Source organism: Scyliorhinus canicula, chromosome 8, assembly GCF_902713615.1.
Source record: "Scyliorhinus canicula chromosome 8, sScyCan1.1, whole genome shotgun sequence".
NCBI classification, from domain to species: Eukaryota; Metazoa; Chordata; class Chondrichthyes; order Carcharhiniformes; family Scyliorhinidae; genus Scyliorhinus; species Scyliorhinus canicula.
The window spans coordinates 191,842,718-191,865,380 of NC_052153.1; the positions used below are offsets into that span (position 1 = coordinate 191,842,718).

General features: G+C 50.4%; 1 protein-coding gene across 1 annotated transcript in view; it reads right to left on the bottom strand.

Moving 5' to 3' along the window:
* The window catches only part of tmem8b (transmembrane protein 8B), a 190,455-nt gene that overhangs the window by 46,604 nt on the left and 121,188 nt on the right, over positions 1-22,663 (bottom strand). The window contains exon 6 of the mRNA XM_038805916.1: positions 3,111-3,508. Within this exon, the coding sequence (XP_038661844.1) occupies positions 3,111-3,508 (398 nt within the window). The remainder of the gene's footprint in view (positions 1-3,110; positions 3,509-22,663) is intronic.

Here is a 22,663-nt window from a genome sequence, read left to right on the forward strand (position 1 = left end):
TGTGAAGGAAAATCCCAAGGCTTTTTACATGTACATAAAAAGCAAGAGGGTAGCCAGGGAAGGGTTGGCCCACTGAAGGATAGGCGAGGGAATCTATGAGTGGAGCCAGAGGAAATGGGCGAGGTACTAAATTAATACTTTGCATCAGTATTCACCAAAGAGAAGGAATTGGTAGATGTTGAGTCTGGAGAAGGGTGTGTAGATAGCCTGGGTCACATTGAGATCCAAAAAGACGAGTGGTTGGGCGTCTTGAAAAATATTAAGGTAGATAAGTCCCCAGGGCCTGATGGGATCTACCCCAGAATACTGAAGGAGGCTCGAGAGGAAATTGCTGAGGCCTTGACAAAAATCTTTGGATCCTCACTGTCTTCAGGTGATGCCCCGGAGGACTGGAGAATAGCCAATGTTGTTCCTTTGTTTAAGAAGGGTAGCAAGGATAATCCAGGGAACTACAGGCTGGTGAGCCTTACATCGGTGGTAGGGAAGTTACTGGAGAGAATTCTTCGAGACAGGATCTACTCCCATTTGGAAGCAAATGGACGTATTAGTGAGAGGCAGCATGGTTTTGTGAAGGGGCAGTCGTGTCTCACTAACTTGATAGAGTTTTTCGAAGAGATCACAAAGATAATTGATGCAGGTAGGGCAGTGGATGTTGTCTATGTGGACTTCAGTAAGGCCTTTGACAAGGTCCCTCATGGCCGACTGGTACAAAAGGTGAAGGCAGACGGGATCAGGGGTGAGCTGACAAGGTGGATACAGAACTGGCTCGGTCATAGAAGGCAGAGAGTTGCAATAGAAGGGTGTTTTTCTGATTGGAGGGCTGTGACTAGTGGTGTTCCACAGGGATCAGTGCTGGGACCTTTGCTGTTCGTAGTGTATATAAATGATTTGGAGGAAAATGTAAATGGTTTGATTAGTAAGTTTGCGGACGACACAAAGGTTGGTGGAATTGCAGATAGCGATGAGGACTGTCAGAGGATCCAACTCGCTTGGAGACTTGGGCGGAGAGATGGCAGATGGAGTTTAATCCGGACAAATGTGAGGTAATGCATTTTGGAAGGTCTAATGCAGGTAGGGAATATACAGTGAATGGTAGAACCCTCAAGAGTATTGAAAGTCAGTACAACCCTCAAGAGTATTGAAAGTGTACAGGTCCACAGGTCACTGAAAGGGGCAACACAGGTGGAGAAGGTAGTCAAGAAGGCATACGGTATGCTTGCCTTCATTGGCCGGGGCATTGAGTATAAGAATTGACAAGTCATGTTGCAGCTGTATAGAACCTTAGTTAGGCCACACTTGGAGTCTAGTGTTCAATTCTGGTCACCACACTACCAGAAGGATGTGGAGGATTTAGAGAAGGTGCAGAAGAGATTTACCAGGAGTTGCCTGGTATGGAGGGCATTAGCTATGTGGAGCGGTTGAATAAACTCAGTTGTTCTCACTGGAACGACGGAGTTTGAGGGGCGACCTGATAGAGGTCTACAAAATTATGAGGGGCATAGACAGGGTGGATAGTCAGAGGCTTTTTCCCAGGGTAGAGGGGTCAATTACTAGGGGGCAAGGTGCGAGGGGCAAGGTTTAGAGGAGATGTGTGAGGTAAGTTTTTTACACAGAGGGTAGTGGGTGCCTGGAACTCGCTGCTGGAGGAGGTGGTGGAAGCAGGGACGATAGTGACATGTAAGGGGCATCTTGACAAATACATGAATGGGATGGGAATAGAGGGATACGGACCCAGGAAGGGTAGACGATTGTAGTTTAGTCGGTCAGGATGGTCGGCACGGGCTTGGAGGGCTGAAGGGCCTGTTCCTGTGCTGTACTTTTCTTTGTTCTTTGTATAGCTATTGCGTTTAGAATGGACACTGAGAGGGCAGCATGGTGAAATTAAATAAAAATTGCTTATTGTTACAAGTAGACTTCAAATGAAGTTACTGTGAAAAGCCCCTAGTCGCCACATTCCGGCGCCTGTGCGGGGAGGCTGGTACGGGAATTGAACCGTGCTGCTGGCCTGCCTTGGTCTGCTTTAAAAGCCAGCTATTTAGCCCAGTGCTAAAGCAGCCCCAATCATAACCCATTGGTGGCGCAATGAGTTAGCCCTGCTGCCTCACGGCGCCGAGGTCCCAGGTTCGATCCCGGCTCTGGGTCACCGTCCGTGTGGAGTTTGCACGTTCTCCCCGTGTGCGCGTGGGTTTCGCCCCCACAACCCAAAGATGTGCAGGGTAGGAGGATTGGCCATGCTAAATTGCCCCTTAGTTGGAAAAAATGAATTGGGCACTCTAAATTTTAAAAAAAACGAACGGACACTGAGAGGGAATAACGTGTCAACGCTGAATGCCCCTTTTTTCACTCCTCTCATTTTGGGAGGCCCCTCGGTATCTCTCACTTCTCAGGGAGCTGAGTTCAAACCCCATCTCGTGGCTGGGGAATTTACACTCTGCCAATAAGCCTATTTGGATTTGGAAAAAGATAGTGTCAGTTACAGTCACTGGATTGTCTTACAAACCCATCTGGTTCACTAATGTCTTTCAGGGAAGGAAATCTGCCGTCCTAACCCGGTCTGGCCTACACGTGACTCCAGACCCACAGCAATGTGGTTGACTCTGAAACGCCCTCTGAAACGACACTCAGTTGTATTCAAGGTTGCTTCAGGGCAAATAGGGATTTACATAGAATTTACAGTGCAGAAGGAGGCCATTCGGCCCATCGAGCCTGCACCGGCTCTTGGAAAGAGCACCCTACCCAAGGTCAACACCTCCACCCTATCCCCATAACTCAGTAACCCCACCCAACACTAAGGGCAATTTTGGACACACTAAGGGCAATTTAGCACGGCCAATCCACCTAACCTGCATCTTTGTGACTGTGGGAGGAAACCGGAGCACCCGGAGGAAACCCACGCACACACGGGGAGGATGTGCAGACTCCGCACAGACAGTGACCGAGGCCGGGAATCGAACCTGGGGCCCTGGAGCTGTGAAGCGATTGTGCTATCCACAATGCTACCGTGCTGCCCCTGGGGTGGGTAATAACTGCTGATCCCGCCAACAACAGCCCCGACACCTGCTCCTTTTTCATGATTCTGAAGGCCCTGAATGAATTGAAAGAGAACTTACCGTGTTGAATTTTAGCTCCATGTTGAGGACCCCTCCACTGTCCAGGACTGGAACCAGGTTGATGACAAACACGGCCGGCCTATCAGGGGGCACGGAAATGTTGGGTCCAAAGAACACGTAGAAATGGACGGAGAAAGTGTCCAGCTCATTCCTGAGGGTGGGGCGGACGGGCCAGCATCGGTCTCCCATGGCAACCCCGTCCCGCTGACCCGGGCCCTCCTGGGATGGACGTTCCGCCGAGTCTCCCTCCGACTCATTCAGCCCCGGAGGGCTGAGTCCGGCGACGAGGAGGGTGTCGAGGATGGACGGGCGTCCGGGGGAGCCGAACGACTGCGGCATGTTCAGCGTTGGCGTCACCAACTCGGAGACGCTCTGGGAAGCGCTGGGCCTGGAACAATCTGGAAGGAAAAGAGACATTTCTTTACATCACTGCGAAGCGTACGGGGTGAGTGAGAATTCACTGCCCCACTGCCCAGAGTTATCCTGTGGGCCAATGGCCTGAATCGACTGCTCCGCTCGACATTGACGCTCAAGCCACTGTCATATTGGGTCGGGGCCTGAAGTCAGCGGTCAAATGCTGCCCGCCATTACAGAGATTCTGGGACCCTACCTTCCAGTGCAATTTTGGTGGGAATGCAAATGGGTAGCACAGTGGTTAGCACTGTGGCTTCATAGCGCCAGTATCCCAGGTTCGATTCCTGGCTGGGTCACTGTCTGTGCGGAGTCTGCACCTTCTCTCCGTGTCTGCGTAGGTTTCCTCCGGGTGCTCCGGTTTCCTCCCACGAGTCCCGAAAGACGTGGCGTTAGGTGAATTGGACATTCTGAATTCTCCCTCAGTGCACCCGAACAGGCGCCGGAGTGTGGCGACTAGGGGCTTTTCACAGTAACTTCATTGCAGTGTTAACGTGAGTCTACCTGTGACACTAATAAAGATTTTTTTTTTAAATTGGAGGGGAAGGAGGAATACCTTGATTTTGAGAATGCTCCCCAAGCGAAGCCTTGTGATTTCGAGCCCCTCGATTAAATCTCTTCATAACATTCTCTGCTCCGTGGAGATAAATCCCAGCCCCTCAATTAGAGTTGCCAACAATAATGAAATGTATGGCTCGCCCCCAGGCCCCTGCTATTAGTCGGCCAGTGCACCTTCCCTTGTGAGTCCCTTCCTGTCCTACACCCATTGGGAAAGCAAAAAGGCTCATTGCCCAATTGGATGATGTTTGACTATCAGCCAATCGGCCTTTGTTGTTGCCATTTTCAATATTTATATTGTGATGAATGTCGGATTTTAGATATATTGTATTAAGGGTTGATCGTTGGGGTTATAGCGTGCTTGACCGCTGTAGTCATGTTTTACAACAAATCCTGGTTTGAAAGGCAGGCACATTTTGGGAGCCAGAGATGCAATTAACCGTCGTAAAAAAGCTTTGGTTCATGCAATTTTTGTTTTTATTCAGGGGGATTCCCTGGGGAGTTAATTAGTTTTTAGCTTGGTGAGATGATGTGATTGCTGGGTGAAGCTAAGGCATCGCGCATCCTTGAGAAAGCATTTTGCAGTTGCAGTTCCGATCCGGCTGAAGCTGTGTGCAGAGTTGGACAGTTGTGCTCCCACTGTAAGTCAGTCAAAAAAGATAAACACTATTTGAAGCAGTGCAGACTTGTCTGAGGACAAGGGAGGAGCTGCAAAAGGGCAGTTGAAAACAGCTTTTGAAGACATCCAGCCAGAAGTTCTGGGGTGGGGGAGTAACTCTAACTTATTTCCTGCTGTGATGTTAAAGATATTTTAATACTGTGTTCGTAATAAAGTTTGTTTTAATAAACCACATCCCCATTTCTTTGTTCAATCACTTCTGGAGCATGAAATCCTTTCCTTTCCTTACAAAATTAAAATAAAATATTGGGATTTCTGTCCAGTATCCCAGCCACTGTTTGGGATCTGGTCTGGAATTGTATTATATCTGGCAACGCGAAATGTTCAAAACAAATGACAATATTTTTTTTTACCGCACAAAGCAGTATCCTGGAGATTAATGTTCAATTCCTGGAGATTCCAGGCCAATCCTGGAGGGGTTGGAAACTCCACTCTCCATATAACCGAAGTCCGTCATTCCAGACCCGATTCTCGTAAATCTCCTCTTGCACCCTCTCTGAGGCCATGATATCCTTCCCGGAATGTGGTGCCCAGAATTAAACACCCCAGCTGAGGCCAGTTTTTAAGCACAGGGCTAAATCACTGGCTTTGAAAGCAGACCAAAGCAGGCCAGCAGCACGGTTCAATTCCCGTGCCAGCCTCCCCGAACAGGTGCCGGAATGTGGCGACTAGGGGCTTTTCACAATAACTTCATTTGAAGCCTGCTTGTGACAATAAGCGATTTTCATTTCATTTTAGGGAAAAAAAGTCCAAGATCTAGGCCAAAGAAAGGAAAAGATTTGGGGCTTTAACTCCATGGGCGTAAGGCGCAGGAGCAGAATGAGGCCATTCAGCCCATCAACTCTGCTCCGCTATCATGACTGATCTGATATAACCCTCAACTCCACTTTCATGCCTTATTCCCCTATCCCTCAATTCCCTCACTGATTAAAAATCTGTCTGTCTCAGCCTTGAACATACTGAACGACCCGGCCTCTACAGCTCTCTGCGGTAAAGAATTCCACAGATTCACTCCCCTCTGAGAGAAGAAATTCCTCCTCATCTCTGTCTGAAATGGGCGACCCCCTTACTCTGAGATTGTGCCCTCTGGTCCTAGACTCTCCCACAAGGGGAAACAACCCCTCGGCATAACAAATAGGTTCGGGGCACAATATTTAGGGGGTTGGTGGAATATTTCAGAGAGTCCTGAAATAGGGGGGGGTGGGGGGGTGGGGGGGGGGGGGGGGGGGGGAGGGGAGTGTATTGGGCGACTTATAGACAATTTGAGTAAGATGGCGTGGGAGACTGTGTCCTAAACTACTGTAATTGCATGACATCTCGTCATAGCACCAGGATTGAATTTGTAATGATTGGCTGTTTTACTGTCTCTAGCAGTTACTGTCCCAGCTTTGGAAAACCTCTATTCAGTAAACGGCTTAACCGAAACACAGAGCCCAATGTCTGGTGCGGAACAGATCAAGGGACAGATCCATGATGTGCCACAGATCCAGACTGATATGTAAAGTGACATTCAGATAGTATGACAGAAAGATGTTAATTTATACAGACAGGTTATGTATTGAAATATGTAAAGCGACAGATAATTTCAGATACCATGAGGAATTGGTAGATAGATGCGGGACAGAATTTAATTCCCCTCAGACACCCACAGCTGACTCCGAGGTCGGCTGGGCGGCAGGGGTGCTGTATAATGTGCCTGGGGGTGGGGTGTTGAGTCCGTCACCCTACCAACGCCCCCTGATTAAGTCAGGACGGAGAAGATTGCAGATGGCCTTCCTACCCTGAGACTAATTAAAGCCCTGAAGTGGACAATTAAGGCCTTCACCCCTCTACTAGCAACAGGTGAGGGGTGGGGGTAGCGGTCATTTGCTTCGTGGATCGACAGTCAGTTAGACCCTGGCAGCCTCCTTGTGGACTCAAGGCGGGGAACATCTGTCACCCCAGGTGGAAGACACCCACCTCCCCACCCCCCCCCCCCCCCCCAACCCTCCACAATGACACCTTCCTGTCACAGTGGCGGCTGACTGCCTGACCTTGGCAAGCCTGCCCACTCAACCTCTCTCCCGCCACCACCATCCATGTTGATGCTCCGGGCCTCCTGCAGTTCCAGCAGTGGCCACCACACCTGAAGGTGCTGTAGGATTGAAGGTCCCCTTGGCCCTCTGATTGGCTGGCAGTTCTTGCAAGTGGGATCTTTGCCTCAGTGGCCGGCGTTCATCTGCCTGGGAGGCGTTTAATTCAGTCAGGGCTTCCAGAAATGGCCCCGACAGAATTACCACTGGGGTTCCGGCTGGTGTACGGAGTCACTACTGTCGTTATTAAATGTATCCCGCAACAGTTAGAAATGGATCGAGAGAGCATGATGACTGGAAGAAATTATTTTATATTTGTGGCTGTAATGTTATTAAACACCCTGGTTTAAAATACCTACAGGCAGTGTGATTAAGGAGTTGTAAAAAGTGAGGTAGCATTGTTTCCAACCATTTACTTGTTTATATCTAGATGGCTAATGAGATATTGTTCTGATTGCTTGCGATTCCCTGGGGTGTATCTAATTTGAGGGATTGTGATTAGTCCTAGATAGTAAAGGTATGGGGCGACACAATGGTTAGCACTGCTGCCTCACAGCACCAGCGACCCGGGTCAGCACGGATGGCACAGCGGTTAGCACTGCTGCCTCACAGCTCCAGGGACCCGGGTTCAATTCCGGCAGTGGGCATTGTTTATGTGGAGTTTACACTTTTTCCCCATGACTGCGTGGGTTTCCTCCGGGTGCTCCGGTTTCCTCCCACAGTCCAAAGATGTGCAGGTTAGGTGGATTGGCCATGATCAATTGCACATAAGTGTTCAAAAGCTTAGGTTGGGTTACTGGCCCTAGGTGGGCTACCTTCCAGATATTTTGATGGGCCGAATGGCCTCCTTCTGCATTGTAGTGATTGTATGATTCTAAGTAAAGTTACCATGGTCCCAGATCACCATAGGCTGCTTTTCCCTTTGAAAGGGAGGGCTGACTGATGGTTATTTAACCTGAGGATCATCACACCTCAGGCGAGGGGCAAGGCTGAGAAGGCAGGGTCTCCACAAATAACTTCAGCCGGCACGGGATTTGAACCTGGCTCTCTATCACGAACCAGCTGACCAGCCAACTTAGTCCTACATAAGCAGACCATGAGACATCTTAGTGGGACACAGAAGAGGGAATGAATGGAAGGAGCCAGGGCTGTTTGTAGTTTTGCTACACTTCTGACAAGACAGAAGTGACTGGATCTGCTCTCTTAATAATAATCACTTGTTGTCACAAGTAGGCTTCAATTAAGTTACTGTGAAAAGCCACCACATTCCGGTGCCTGTTCGAGGAGGCCAGTATGGGAATTGAGCCCGCGCTGTTGGCATTGATCTGCATTGCAAGCCAGCTGCTCAGCCCACTGTGCCAAACCAGCCCCTCTTCACCACTCTTCACAAGGAACTCATCACAAGGTCTGCAGAGATAAGCAGGTAAACCTGTTTTGTTAACTTTATTTATAAGTGGCATTTGAACAGTATTGGGTCAAGGTGGGGAGTGCTGGAAGAGGGTCAGGTGGTTCCGGATTGAGCTAAAGAATGTGACAGCTTGCTGAATCTGTGCAGTGATAGATACACCTGTGCAGGGAGTGAGGTCGCTCCCAAGGTAGTGCCAACCAGGATCTGAAAACATCTGATCAGGAGAGTTACATGCAGCTCTGCTCATGGAGAAGCCCTATCGAGGTTGTCAGCCGCGTTACGAAATCAGTCAGAATTCATTGTCATCTTCATCCTTACTATTCACCGATTGTAAAATTTGACCGTGTCTCACCAACACATTTGCGAATGAGAATTTTAAAATCAAGGCTGCCACAGGTGTCATCTCCTGCTGTAACCCTCACCCTTGCCGTTCTTACGTTTAGACTCAACGATTCCAATGCATTATTGTCTGGCCCCCATCTTCCAGCCTCCATAACCTTCGGCTCATCCAAAGCTCTACTGCCGCTATCCTAAATTGCATGGATTCCTGTTCCCCCATTAGCCCAACATCAGCTCCCAGTTCACCAACACCTCAATTTAAAAATTCTCAATCCTCACTTAAATCCTCGGATGGCCTCGCCACTGGGGCTGGTTTAGCACAGTGGGCTAAACAGCTGGCTTGTAAAGCAGAACAAGACCAGCAGCGCGGGTTCAATTCCCGTTGCAGCCTCACCGAACAGGCGCCGGAATGTGGCGTCTAGGGGCTTTTCGCAGTAACTTCATTGAAGCCTACTTGTGACATTAAGCGATTATTATTATTACCACTCCCTCTGTAACGTCAACATTCTGAGACCATTGTAATCCTCCACTCCTGATCTCTTGTTCACCTCCCACTCCCATCATCTCACCTTTCATCCAGAATGTCTTTCAGAATGTTAGACGCTATTACAATGTCCAATCTTTAAGGGTTTGTATTTTGCTATGAGCCCTGGTAGTGTTACCACAGAGCCACACAATGAATATTACTGAAAAGAAAGACATGCTGCTGAAGTTTTTCATCGTGCACTCATCAGATGAAAATGCAAGAATGCCAAATGTCAAACAGTCACAACAATTTATACAGCGGAAAGGATGCCGATTTGTTAATAAGTAGAATCTGATTGGTCAAAGCAATGCCATGGAGAAAACAACAGGAACTGTAAGCTCCCCAAGAGCCCAGCTCATTGAAAAAATGCTCAGGGCTTGAACATATTCCTTTTGTTTGCGTATGAATTTGTGTTGCTTCTAGCAAGTGCAAATGAGCCAAGTTACAAGCTCGACTGATTCTCTTAAATTGGTTGGTCTGCCTGAAATTACTCCGGGAAGGCAAAGTATCTCAGAAATCCGAACAACCGGTTAAGCAACAGAATACTAAAAGCAAAATACCGCGAAGCAGGAGATTTGAAATAAAAACAGAAAACGCTGGAAAATTCTGCAGGTCTGGTAGCATCGGAAGAGAGAGAAACAGGGTTAATGGGTGGAATTTTCCCATGCCTCTGCTGGTGGGTTCAATGGTGTTGGTGGTGGGGGGAGAATTCCATGGGAGTCAAAAAATCGGTTTCGCGTCAGCGTGAATTTCCCATGGGATCCTCCACTGGTGCCGTCCATGGTGGGTTGGGAAAGTCACAGGAGATTGTTATATTACAGAGATTTAATATATATATTCCTCATTTGTCTTGCCGAGTTGTATTTAACTTGATGATAAACAGTCAAAGTCTTCCATTGATAACAAATTAATTGTTGATTAACAAAATAATAAACTTGTGAGTTCTTTTACATTAATACTTTGACTAGTAATATAATTAACGAAGCTTAGATTAAATTAACAATTAATATAATACACTACACTCTGAGCTGGTCACTTTTATCCTCTAGCTGCAACACACACACGAACCTACAGAAAGAGCGGGAAATTCCTTATATAGTTTCTGTTAGTGTTGCCATCTAGTGATCATCTAACTGTACTGACTGCACATTAATGAATCATGTATTACCATATGCAGAGATCGCTACAGAGACCAGCGAAATCAATTTGCTCCCCACGAATGGGATATAGAGGAAGGCCCAAAAGGGATCTCCCCCCCCCCCCAACCCCATCACGATTCTTTGTTACGCCAAACAGAACTTACGCCGCTCCAGAACACATCTGGAGCAAGGGTGGCACAGTCGTTTTCACTGCCACCTCACAGCGCCAGGGACCCGGGTTCAATACCAACCCCGGGTAATTGTCTGTGTGGAGTTTCACACTTTCCCCGTGTCTCCGTGGGCTTCCTCCGGGTGCTCCGGTTTACTCCCATAGTCCAAAGATGTGCAGGTTAGGTGGATTGGCCGCGCTAAATTAACCACCACATGGCCCTTGCAATGGGACCTAGTTCCAGATGGGAGAATTTCTCCCAATGTGACTCTTCTTTGGAGTGTTCACTCTCTTTTTCTCTCCACAGATGCTGCCAGTCCGAACTAAACAACAGGCCCAACTTGGACAGGTCCCACTTTCCCCAGAGCTGGCCTGAATGGCCAGGATTCTGGCTTCATCTCTCCAGCCATGTATTCAGCTGCTCAACCCCCCATGTTCTGTACTCACTGGGGCTGAATATTGTCCAGTCACGGTGGACTCTTCATTACAGGGCCTCGTAATTCCACCTACAGGATAAACCTGTGACCCTGTCAGGATATCCGGGGTGGGTCAGGAGTTTGTATCACAAATCATTGTGTCCATCTTAGCCCGCCCACCTGAAAATGTTCCATAAAGCTCCCTCCATCGCAGTCAACTACATTGGATAGGGATGGAGTGGTATTGTCATTGGGCTAGTAATCCAGAGACCTGGCTAATGCTCTGGAAACATGGGTTCAAATTCCAACATGGCAGCGTTCAAATCCATGATATAAAAGTTAGTCTGTGTGTGAGGGCACAGACGGAGTGGATAGTTAGAGACTTTTCCCAGGGTAGAGGGGTCAATAATTAGGGGGCTGTTATAACCTGTTTGCTTACCACCGGCTGGGGACTAATGGCAATCCCAGAATCCTTTGGGAGTATGAGCTTCCCCAATGAGGGGGGGCGGAGAAATAATTAGCAGATTCCCCGCATAAATAGAGCTGGCCAGTTTGGAACCAGCTAGAGGAGAGTGAGCAGCAAGGGAGTTGCTGCTGTATATATATCACATGGTAAATAAACGTTATTTCTTTTAGCCTTCGACACGTGCTGGATTCTTCGTTACCCTCACTAAAGGGTCATAGGTTTAAGGTGCGAGGGGCAAGGTTTAGAGTAGATGTACGAGGCAAGTTTTTTATACAGAGGGTAGCGGGTGCCTGGAACTCGCTGCCGGAGGAGGTGGTGGAAGCAGGGACGATAGTGACATTTAAGGGGTATCTTGACAAATACATGAATAGGATGGGAATAGAGGGATATGGATCCCGGAAGTGTCGAAGATTTTACTTTAGACGGGCAGCATGGACAGCACAGGTTTGGAGGGCTGAAGGGCCTGTTCCTGTGCTGTACTTTTCTTTGTTCTTTGTTTGTTTAATGGTGACCATGAAACTACCTTTGATAGGAAACCCCATTTAGTTTACTAATGTCCTTTAGGGAAGGAAATCTGCCGTCCTTACCCGGTCTGGCCTACATGTGACTCCAGACCCACAGCAATGTGGTTGACCCTTAACTGTTGCTCTGAAATGGCCGAGCGAGACACTAAGTTCAAGGGCAAGTAGGGATGGGCAACAAATGCCCACATCCCACGGAAGAGTGAATTTTTGAGACGACGGAGGAGGCGAGAGAGAAGTTTGCGAACTGAAATGACTAAAAGCTAATTAACGGGCAGGATTCTCTGACCTCCCAGCTGCCTGCTTCTCGGCAGCGGGAGGCGGCGCACCGTTCGCTGGCGGCAGAAACTCACGGGGGTGGGGGGTGGGGAGGTGGGGGGGGGGGGGGGGGGGGGGGGGTTCCCGCCGGACCAGAGAATTCCACCCCCAGCAGCCGGCTGGAAAATTCCGGCCAACGCTTCAGGGCAATGACCTTTCACCAGAACTGGAGGGAGGGAGACGTGAGAAGGTTTTTAAACCAGTGGAAAGGTGGAGGGCTCAGAAAGACCAAAAGGAAAGTCCCGTGACAGAGCGGAGGGCAGGAGGGATTAAGAAAGGATTTCCTGATGCGACAGCTGAAGAGAGTGAAAAAACAAAGGCTGGTCTTGTAGTGACTGGAATACAAGAAAGGGGAGGTTATGTCACAGTTCTAGTGCCGCGTAGTGCGCCCCCCGACTGGTGCCATGCCAACCACGCCGGCGCCAATGGCGGCGATTCTCCGCTCTGTCTGCTGAACCTCAGGAAGGCTATGTTTGGGAAGATGCAGTGTACTTTCACCAGAATGACACCCATTAAATGACGAGTACAGTTTGCACAGATCAGGCCCGGCAGAGAACCACATGGACTCGAAACGCTATCTCTGTTTCTTCCCTCCACAGAGGCTGCCAGAGTCGCTCAGCATTTTCAGATTTTAGTTTATTGCCTTCTCTGAGTTTTCATAGAATCATCGAATTTACAGTGCAGAAAGAGGCCATTCGGCCCATCGAGGCGTCACCAGCCCTTGGAAAGAGCACCTTACTTAAGCCCACACCTGCACCCCATTCCCGTAACCCAGTAACCCCACCTAACCTTTTTGGACACTTAACGGCAATTTAGCATAATAATAATAATCTTTATTAGGTTTACATTAACACTGCAATGAAGTAACTGTGAAAATCCCCTGGTCGCCACATTCCGGCACCTGTTCGGGTACACAGAGGGAGAGTTCAGAATGTCCAATTCACCTAACAGCACGTCTTTTGGGACTTGTGGGAGGAAACCGGAGCACCCGGAGGAAACTCATGCAGACACAGGGAGAACGTACAGACTCTGCACAGACAGTGACCCAAGCCGGGAATCGAACCCGGGTCCCTGGCGCTGTGAAGCGACAGTGCTGACCACTGTGCTACCGTGCAGGTGGGCTGATTTAGATGTTTAACATGATGAAGAAGCTGATGAGCCGGAGAGACTCTATTTCCTCAGGCAAGGGGCGGGGATTCCGGAACAAGGTGGTTTAACCTTAAAATGGGAACCAGGCCATTCAGGGGCGATGCCCGGAGGCACTTCTGCACGGGGTAGCGGAAATCTGGGTCTCTCTCCCCCCCGGGGAAAAAAAACCAGGAGAAGCTGAAGGTCATCAATTAGAAATAGATTTTTGTTCGGCAAGGATATTATGGGTGACTGACACCAAGTCAAATAAATTAAGCTGAGACAAGAGACACACTCTTACTGAAAGGGCAGCAGGGTAGCATGGTGGATAGCACAATTGCTTCACAGCTCCAGGGTCCCAGGTTCGATTCCAGCTTGGGTCACTGTCAGTGCGGAGTCTGCACATCCTCCCCGTGTGTGCGTGGGTTTCCTCCGGGTGCTCCGGTTTCCTCCCACAGTCCAAAGATGTGCAGGTTAGGTGGATTGGCCATGATAAATTGCCCTTAGTGTCCAAAATTGCCCTTAGTGTTGGGTGGGGCTACTGGGTTATGGGGGATAGGGTGGATGTGTGGGTTTGGGTAGGGTGCTCTTTCCAAGGGCCGGTGCAGACTCGATGGGCCGAATGGCCTCCTTCTGCACTGTAAATTCTATGATAATCTATGATTAATCTACGAATGTTGGTTAAGGATGGAGGGGCTGAATGGTCTCTTCCTGTTCCAATGTTCCCAACAGGAGACAGAAGGTTACTATGGCACTGATAAGAAGGCAGATGGATCTCGCAGTGACACAGGCAGACACAGTATTGCCAAAAGTAGCTGGAGTGTAAATTAGGTTTCACATTGAATTTAAGTAGCATGGATCACGGGAATGTAATTGTCTTCCTTTATTTTAACAAAGCAATCCTTATTCCTCTGTGACCTTGGGCCTGTGCAAATTATTCTACAAATAAAGGTCTCATTATAATTTGCAGGCAAGAATTCATGAATGAAACATCAATCAACGAAGCAGCCGCGGTGATCCGGCATAAGGAAAGCCCCCAAACCGATGACAGAGCAGAATGGAATCACAGAATTTACAGTGCAGAAGGAGGCCATTCGGCCCATCGAGTCTGCACCGGCCCTTGGAAAGAGTAGCCCCCCGCCTCCACCCCATCCCCGTAACTCAGTAACCCCAGCCAACCCTTTTGGACACTAAGGGCAATTCATCACGGCCAATCCACCTAACTTCCACGTCTTTGGACTTGTGGGAGGAAAGCGGAGCACCCGGAGGAAACCCACGCAGACGCGGGGAGAACGTGCAGACTCCGCACAGACAGTGACCCAAGCCGGGAATCGAACCTGGGACCCTGGAGCTGTGAAGCAACTGTGCTAACCACTGTGCTACCGTGCAGCCCACATAGGACAGTTAACCCTGCAATACTCACCCACAAACATTGATTCCTACACGCAATGGCACTCAGTTAAAACAGTTCCCCTAGCAGTGTGAATAAAGTACAGCATCTTCCTTTTCCAGACACAGAAATAAAAATAACTAAATCACACGTTTAAGGAATCTCCTCCGATGTGGCTCGGGCGCAGTTGGTGAGACAGAGTGTCCCCCTGGACCCCCTCCCCCCCTCACCCCCGCCCCTGCACTTGCGACCATGTAGTGGTGATCGACCGGAAGCAGCGTCCGGCAGATCCAGCCGTCTGAGGACAGATGACTGACGGCCAGGAGTCGGCATTTCGGCCCCTCGAGCCTGCTCCGCCATTCTGTAGGATCATGGGTGGGACTTTACAGCCACACCCGCCGCCGGGATCTTCCTGTGCCGTCGAAGACGATGGGCGTTTGAATGGCGGGCAGCATTTTACAGCCCAGCCCCCTGCCACATCGGGGGCTGTAACATCCCCCCCCCCCCCCCCCCCCCCCCATCACTGATCTCAACTCCATTTTACGTCCAATAACCACAGAAATGTAGAAATCCTACTGTGCAGAAGAAGGCAGTTTGGCCCATCGGGTCTGTGTCGACCCTCTGAAAGAGCACCACACCACCCAGGCCCACTCCCCTGCCGCATCCCCATCTACCCCAGCTACCCTGCACATCTTTGGACACAAAGAGGTAATTTATCATGACCAATCCACCTAACCTGCACACCTTCGGGCTGTGGGAGGAAAACGGAGCACCCGGAGGAAACCCACGCAGACACGGGAAGGACGTGCAGACTCCGCACAGACAGTCACCCGAGGTCGGAATTGAACCCGGGGTCCCTGGCGCTGTGAGGAAGCAGTGCTAACCACTGTGCCACCCTACCGCCCAACTCGCTTGTTAGTTAAGAATCTATCTACCACTACATGTACATCTACCTCTGCTAACAGAGTTTAAACACAAAACTTCTTATTGACAAAAAGATCATAATAAGGGGCGGGTTTAGCACACTGGGCTAAATCGCTGGATTTTAAAGCAGACCATGCAGGCCAGCAGCACGGTTCGATTCCCGTACCAGCCTCCCCGGACAGGTGCCGGAATGTGGAGACTAGGGGCTTTTCACAGTAACTTCATTGAAGCCTACTCGTGACAATAAGCGATTTTCATTTTCATTTCATAATAATCGCTTATTGTCACGAGTAGGCTTCAATGAAGTTACTGTGAAAAGCCCCTAGTCGCCACATTCCGGTGCCTGTTCGGGGAGGCCGGTAAGGGAATTGAACCCGCGCTGCTGGCACCGTTCTGCATTACAAGCCAGATGTTTAGCCCACTGTGCTACACCACAAGGGCAGGAAATGCAGGAGGAAGTGTTTGTTGAAAAAAGGCTGCTCAAACGATGTAGATCTGATTACAAGCATGGGTGGTACCACGAGAACATTTCATTGCTTTCATTCAGAAACTGGACTGGTATTTGTCAACAGAAGTGACTCCGAGTGGGCGGCACGGTGGCCTAGTGGTTAGCACAGCTGCCTCACGGCACTGAGGTCCCAGGTTTGATCCCGGCTCTGGGTCACTTGTCCGTGTGGAGTTTGCACATTCTCCCCGTGTCTGCGTAGGTTTCGCCCCCACAACCCAAAAATGTGCAGGGTAGGTGGATTGGCCGTGCTAAATTGCCCCTTAATTGGAAAAAATAATTGGGTACTCTAAATTCATATAAAAAAAGAACAAAAAAAAGAAGTGACTCCGAGTTATTGTTAATCATTAGAAGGTCAGTTGGCGAGGAATAGTTTTGGAGCCAATCTTCACAAACTTTCACATATATTTACAGAGCTAAACGTGGCAAGCGTCCACCTCCTCAGTCAATCACACTGCAGCTTCAATCTGATTTTACTTTTATAATGCTCAAGTGAATTCCAAATGAATGCCCACTACCTGTCCATAATTAAACACAATTCATTTAGAATTAATAGTTATTACTGTGGATAGGTGGATTCGAAGGGAACACGTTGGATAAGTGGGTTAGATGGACTGGAGTGGATACTGTGGATAGGTGGGTGCGATGAACGTAGGAATTTCTGATGTATTATATTATAGGCATTTGGTGCAGTAAGGGTTAAACTCTGGGTTAGTGTGTTTGACCGCTGCTGTCATGTTTTTAAAGAAATCCTAGTTTGAAAGGCAAGTATATTTTGGGATCCAGGGGTGCAATGAAACCTTCGTAAAAGGCTTGGGCTCATAGAATTTTGTTTGGATTAAGAGGATCCCCCGTGGAGTTAGGTAGGGTTCAACTTGGTCAGATGACGTCGTTGCTGGGTAGAGCTCAGGCATTTTTGTCAGAAAGCAGTTCAGTTGTGAGCGGAATGAAGCTGTGTCCACAAGTCAAGCAGTTCAGCTCTCTGCAGTTCAGTCTGCAGAGGGAAGAGCAATGTGCTTGGAAAGGTGAACAAACCAGCTGAAACTGTTTCTGAAGAGATACGGTTTCAGCATGGATCTGGCAGGATTCAGAGGTGGGATTTTCTGATCCTGAGGCTAAGTGTTGACGCCGTCGTAAACGCCGTCGCGTTTCTCGACGACGTCAACATGCCCTCAGGAGCAGCGATTCTGACCATGACAGGGGGCCAGCACGGCACTGGAGCTACCCACGCCGCTCCAGCTGCTGCTCCCGGCATCAGATGGGTGGCACAGGTCTGCACATGCGCGGTCGGACCGGTGCAGTTGTGCACATGCGCGGTCGGACCGGTGCATTTGTGCACATGCGCGGTGGGACCGGTGCGATTGCGCGCATGTGTGGTGGCTCACTTCTCTGCGCCGGCCCCGACGAACATGGCGTAGGGCTACAGGGACCGGCGCGGAACGAAAGAGGCCCCCAGCCCGAGAGGCCGGCCCGCCGATCGGTAGGCCCTGATCGTGGGCCAGGCCACAGCGGAAGCCCTCCCCAGGGTCAGACCCGCTCCCACCCCCCAGGCTGCCCCAAGGTGCATGCACGCCGATCTCCCGCCGGGTAAGACCACACGGGGACGGCACCGACGGGACTCGGATTTTCTGCACGGCTGCTCAGTCCATCCCAGAGATTCTCCGGCCCGGCTTGAGCTGAGAGAATCCCGCCCCAGGTCTTTTCTTTAAAACAGTGTCAGTAGCTCTCTCTTTCTCAAAGAACACCTCTGTAAAGCAAATATTCCTGAGTGCTGATGGTACTTAATAGTGGATTGAGAACTGATTTTCTTTCTTATTCTTTGAGTGGGAATAAAGATAGCAATTCAGGGTATTGTATTCACTGTATTGAGTCTTATTGTTTAAGGGATAATTGTAAGCCACTTTCTGGTATGATGTTAAAGATATTTTAATACTGTGTTAATAATAAAGTTTGTTTTAATCTACCATATCTCTATTTCGTCATGAAATCACTCACAGAGTGAGATATCCTTTCCTCACTGTTTATGAAACTAAAATATAAATATTGGGGTTTCTGTCCAGTATCCAGTCATTGTTGGGGGTCCTGTCTGGGATTGTAATAGTGGAATGGATGAGCTGAAGGGTATACTATTGATAGGTTTGTTAGTTGCAGAGGGTTTGTTAGAGCTGCACAGTAGCATAGTGGTTAGCACAGGTGCTTCACAGCTTCTGGGTCCCAGGTTCGGTTCCTGGCTTGGGTCACTGTCTGGGCGGAGTCTGCACGTTCTCCCCGTGTCTGCGTGGGTTTCCTCCGGGTGCTCCGGTTTCCTCCCACAAGTCCCGAAAGACGTGCTGTTAGGGGAATTGGACATTCTGAATTCTCCCGAACAGGCGCCTGAAGAATGCAGGTGTCGTTCAACAAATGATGCCTGAGATTTGCAATCAGCTAAATATGGAAGGGCAGTTGTGAAAAGGAGACTTTCAAATCAATGTCACATCCACTTTCCCTGCCCTCGATTTTGGAACCACAGAAAAGGTGCTAATCCAATAGACACACAGTTCCCGGGGAACCAGCGAAATAATAGTGACAAGGGCAGAGACAAAGGTGTGGCAGTGCAGTGAGAACAGTCATCTCGAAACCTGCACTAATGGTCAGTCGAACGTGAGTTTAAGTCACAGAAACATGCAAATTAGGAGCAGGAGTAGGCCATTTGGCCCCATGAGCCTGCTCTGCCATTCAGTAAGATCATGGCTGATCTGATTGTGTCATTATGAGGGGCATAGGGAGAGTGGATCGTCAGGGGCTTTTCCCCAGGGTAGTGGGGTCAATTACTAGGGGGCATAGGTTTAAGGTGCGAGGGGCAAGGTTTAGAGGAGATGTACGAGGCAGGTTTTTTATACAGAGGGTAGTGGGTGCCTGGAACTTGCTGCTGGAGGAGGTGGTGGAAGCAGGGACGATAGTGACATTTAAGGGGCATCTTGACAAATACATGAATAGGATGGGAACAGAGGGATACAGACCCCGGAAGTGTAGAAGATTTTAGTTTAAACGGGCAGCATGGTCGGCACGGGCTTGGAAGGCCGAAGGGCCTGTTCCTGTGCTGTACTTTTCTTTGTTCTTTGTATCAACCTCACATTCTAGCCACCAAAGCTGCACACAGTGCTCCAGATGTGGTCTCACCAACACCCTCTACGACTGGAACAAAACATCCCGGGCGTGATTCTCCGCAAATCCGGCGTGTCGTGAAGGCTGGCGTGAAACTGGCCGTGTTTCACGCCAGCCTCGGAGCTCCGTCCAGGGACCCGATCCTCCCCCCCGGGTGGGGCTAGTATCGGGGCCCGGGGAATCACGGCGACGTGGAGTTAGCAAACGTCGCTAACTCCACCCGGCAAAAGTCACGGCAGCTGACGCGCACGATGGCGTCAGCCGCGCATGCGCGGGTTGGACGGCTCCAACCCGCGCATGCGCGGATGACGTCATCACGCAGACGCATCAAACCTGCGCATGCGCGGGCCATCATGCCCCTCAGCCACCCCGCGGGGCGGCGGAAGAACAAATAGTGCGCGGGTATCGGACCCACTGCCCACCGATCGCAGGCCCATGCCACCCTTGGCACGGCCGTGCCAATCGGTGCCATGGTTGTCCGGAACGGGCACTTTGCGGCCGTTTTCACGAACGCTGAGAGCAGGTGTGATCGCGGCCGTGAAAACGGCCGTAAACTCCGCGGTATTCGGCCCATCGGCCTGCGGAGAATCGCTGTCCCCCGTAAAAAATGACGAGCAGCGATTCGTGTCGGGGGCGGCCAGAGGGGGGTAGAATAGCGGGAGGCCGTGAAAATTGTCGGGAAGGCCCTCCCGCTATTCTCTGACCCGTCGTGGGCAGCGGAGAATCGCGCCCCCCTACTTTTATATTCCATTCCCCTTGCAATAAATCCCAACAATCCATTCGCCTTCCGAATCGCTTGTTGTAGCCACATACTAACTTTGTTGTGATTCATGTACCAGGACACCCAGATCCCTCTGTACATTGCTTTATTATCTTCCTGCCACAGTGGACAAGGTAACATTTTCCCACATTGTATTCCAGCTGCCACTTTTTTACCCACTCACATGAACCCATTCATATGGGTTTTGCCAACTCCATTGATGGGATGTATTGCGCAGCCCTGCCGCGCGTTTCGTGGTGTCAGGGGAAGGCCAGCCAATGGCCGGCAGCTGGACCCTCCGGTCCGGCCGTTGACAACGGAGTTGAACGCATCCCTCGCCGCTGCAAAATCGGCGGCAGAAGTGGGCCGTCGGCGGGGCTGGAAGATCTATCCGTGTGAACTGCCGGAAAGTTCCAGCCCTAATTATGTCCACTTCACAATGTACTTTGTGGACAACAAGCTGTCATCGATGTTGTAACACCAATCTGGGTCACTAACGTCCCTTAGGGAAGGAAATCTGCCGTCCTTACCCGGTCTGGCCTACATGTGACTCCAGACCCACAGCAAAGTGGTTGACTTGGAATTGCTCTCAAGGGCAATTAGAGATGGGTATCTAATGCCCAGCTTGCCAGTGACACTCCCCCCCCCCCCCCCATGGATGAATTTCTTAAAAAGCTATTGGTCACCAGTTTTACGAATTCTTTATGTGGTTTGGTATCGAATAATGCTCCTGTGAAGTAGCACAGTGGTTAGCACAGTTGCTTCACAGCTCCAGGGTCTCAGGTTCGATTCCCGGCTTGGGTCACCATCTGTGCGGAGTCTGCAGGTTCTCCCCGTGTCTGCGTGGGTTTCCTCCGGGTGCTCCGGTTTCCTCCCACAGTCCAAAGATGCGCAGGTTAGGTGGATTGGCCGTGGTAAATTTCCCTTAGTGTCCAAAAAATGTTGAGTGGGGGGGTTACTAGGTTAGGGGGACAGGGTCGATACGTGGGCTTCAGTCGGGGGCTCTTTGTCAGGGCCGGTGCAGACTGAATGGGCCGAATGGCCTCCTTCTGCACTGTAAATTCTGCAAATCCTATGAATGAAAAGATCACGGCCACAACTCAGCCGCTGTGTCTCGCCCGGCACAGAGCCTGGTGCAACTGGTGAATCCCGCGAGAGCCCCAAGTGGGTTTGCGCTGGGCGCCGGCCGATTGCGGGTCACCCGACTCGCTCCGCCCAGCGCAAACTAGATCTCGTCGTGGCGGGGTGTGATCCAGATCGGTAAATTTAAATAAACCATTGGGCTCATTTAAGTGCCGAGACATGATTTTCACCTGGGGCCTGTGAGTCGGCGGCCACGTCTGCGAGGCCCCGACCGGGAGCCGTTTAGCAGCGGTTTCCACTAACATGGACCAAGCATTACGGCACCTCGGGGGTCCCGCAGGCTATTAGAGACCCCCTAAGTGGTCGGGGTCAGTGCAGGCTAGTTACCTGCCATTCCACCTAGCACCCGAGCACCTTAGCAGTGCCACCCTGTCACTGCCAGGGTGCCCGGGTGGCACTGCCAGGGCTCAGACCATGGAGGGTGGCTTTGCCCATTAAAAGGAAATGAGGGGGATTTTCCAGTGTCCAATAGAAGGTTGGGGGAGGTCAAGGGGGAAGATGTCCAGAAAGCTGGGGGAGGAGCCCGAAAGAAAGTGATCGGGGCAGCCATTCACAACGTCATCCCGATCTGCCAGGAGCCAGTCCGGCTGGCGAGCTGAGCTCCCAGTGCAGGAGTCCACTGAAGTGTGGCCTCACAGGGGAGAAACTCCCTAAGGCCCAACGAAACCAGCAATGGGCCGATAAATAGCGGGGTGACACTAGGCGCTGCAACGATCGAGATGCACCTTGCCAAACGCGGTGTCATGTCCGCTGAATCGCATCGGCTGGGGGGCGGCACGGTAGCACAGTGGTTAGCACTGTCGCTTCACAGCACCAGTGGCCCAGGTTCGATTCCCGGCTTGGGTCACTGTCTGTGCGGAGTCTGCACGTTCTCCCCGTGTCTGCGTGGGTTTCCTCCGGGTGCTCCTGTTTCCTCCCGAAAGATGTGCTGTTAGGTGAATTGGACATTCTGAATTCTCCCTCTGTGTACCCGAACAGGCGCCGGAATGTGGCGACTGGGGGCTTTTCACAGTAACTTCATTGCCATGTAAGCCTGCTTGTGACAATAATAAAGATTATTATATCAGTGAACATTACTGTTGTATCACTTACAGCCTCAGCAATCGTCTTTGAAGTGAGTCAGTCTGGCGGCTACAAAGAGACTGTTATAGAACATAGAACAGTACAGCACAGAACAGGCCCTTCGGCCCTCGATGTTGTGCCGAGCAATGATCACCCTACTCAAACCCACGTATCCACCCTATACCCGTAACCCAACAACCCCCCCCTTAACCTCACTTTTTAGGACACTACGGGCAATTTAGCATGGCCAATCCACCTAACCCGCACATCTTTGGACTGTGGGAGGAAACCGGAGCACCCGGAGGAAACCCACGCACACACGGGGAGGACGTGCAGACTCCACACAGACAGTGACCCAGCCGGGAATCGAACCTGGGACCCTGGAGCTGTGAAGCATTTATGCTAACCACCATGCTACCGTGCTGTCCCCAACGTGTTGTTGGACTGGTGGCTAAATTACATCAATGTTGGCCAA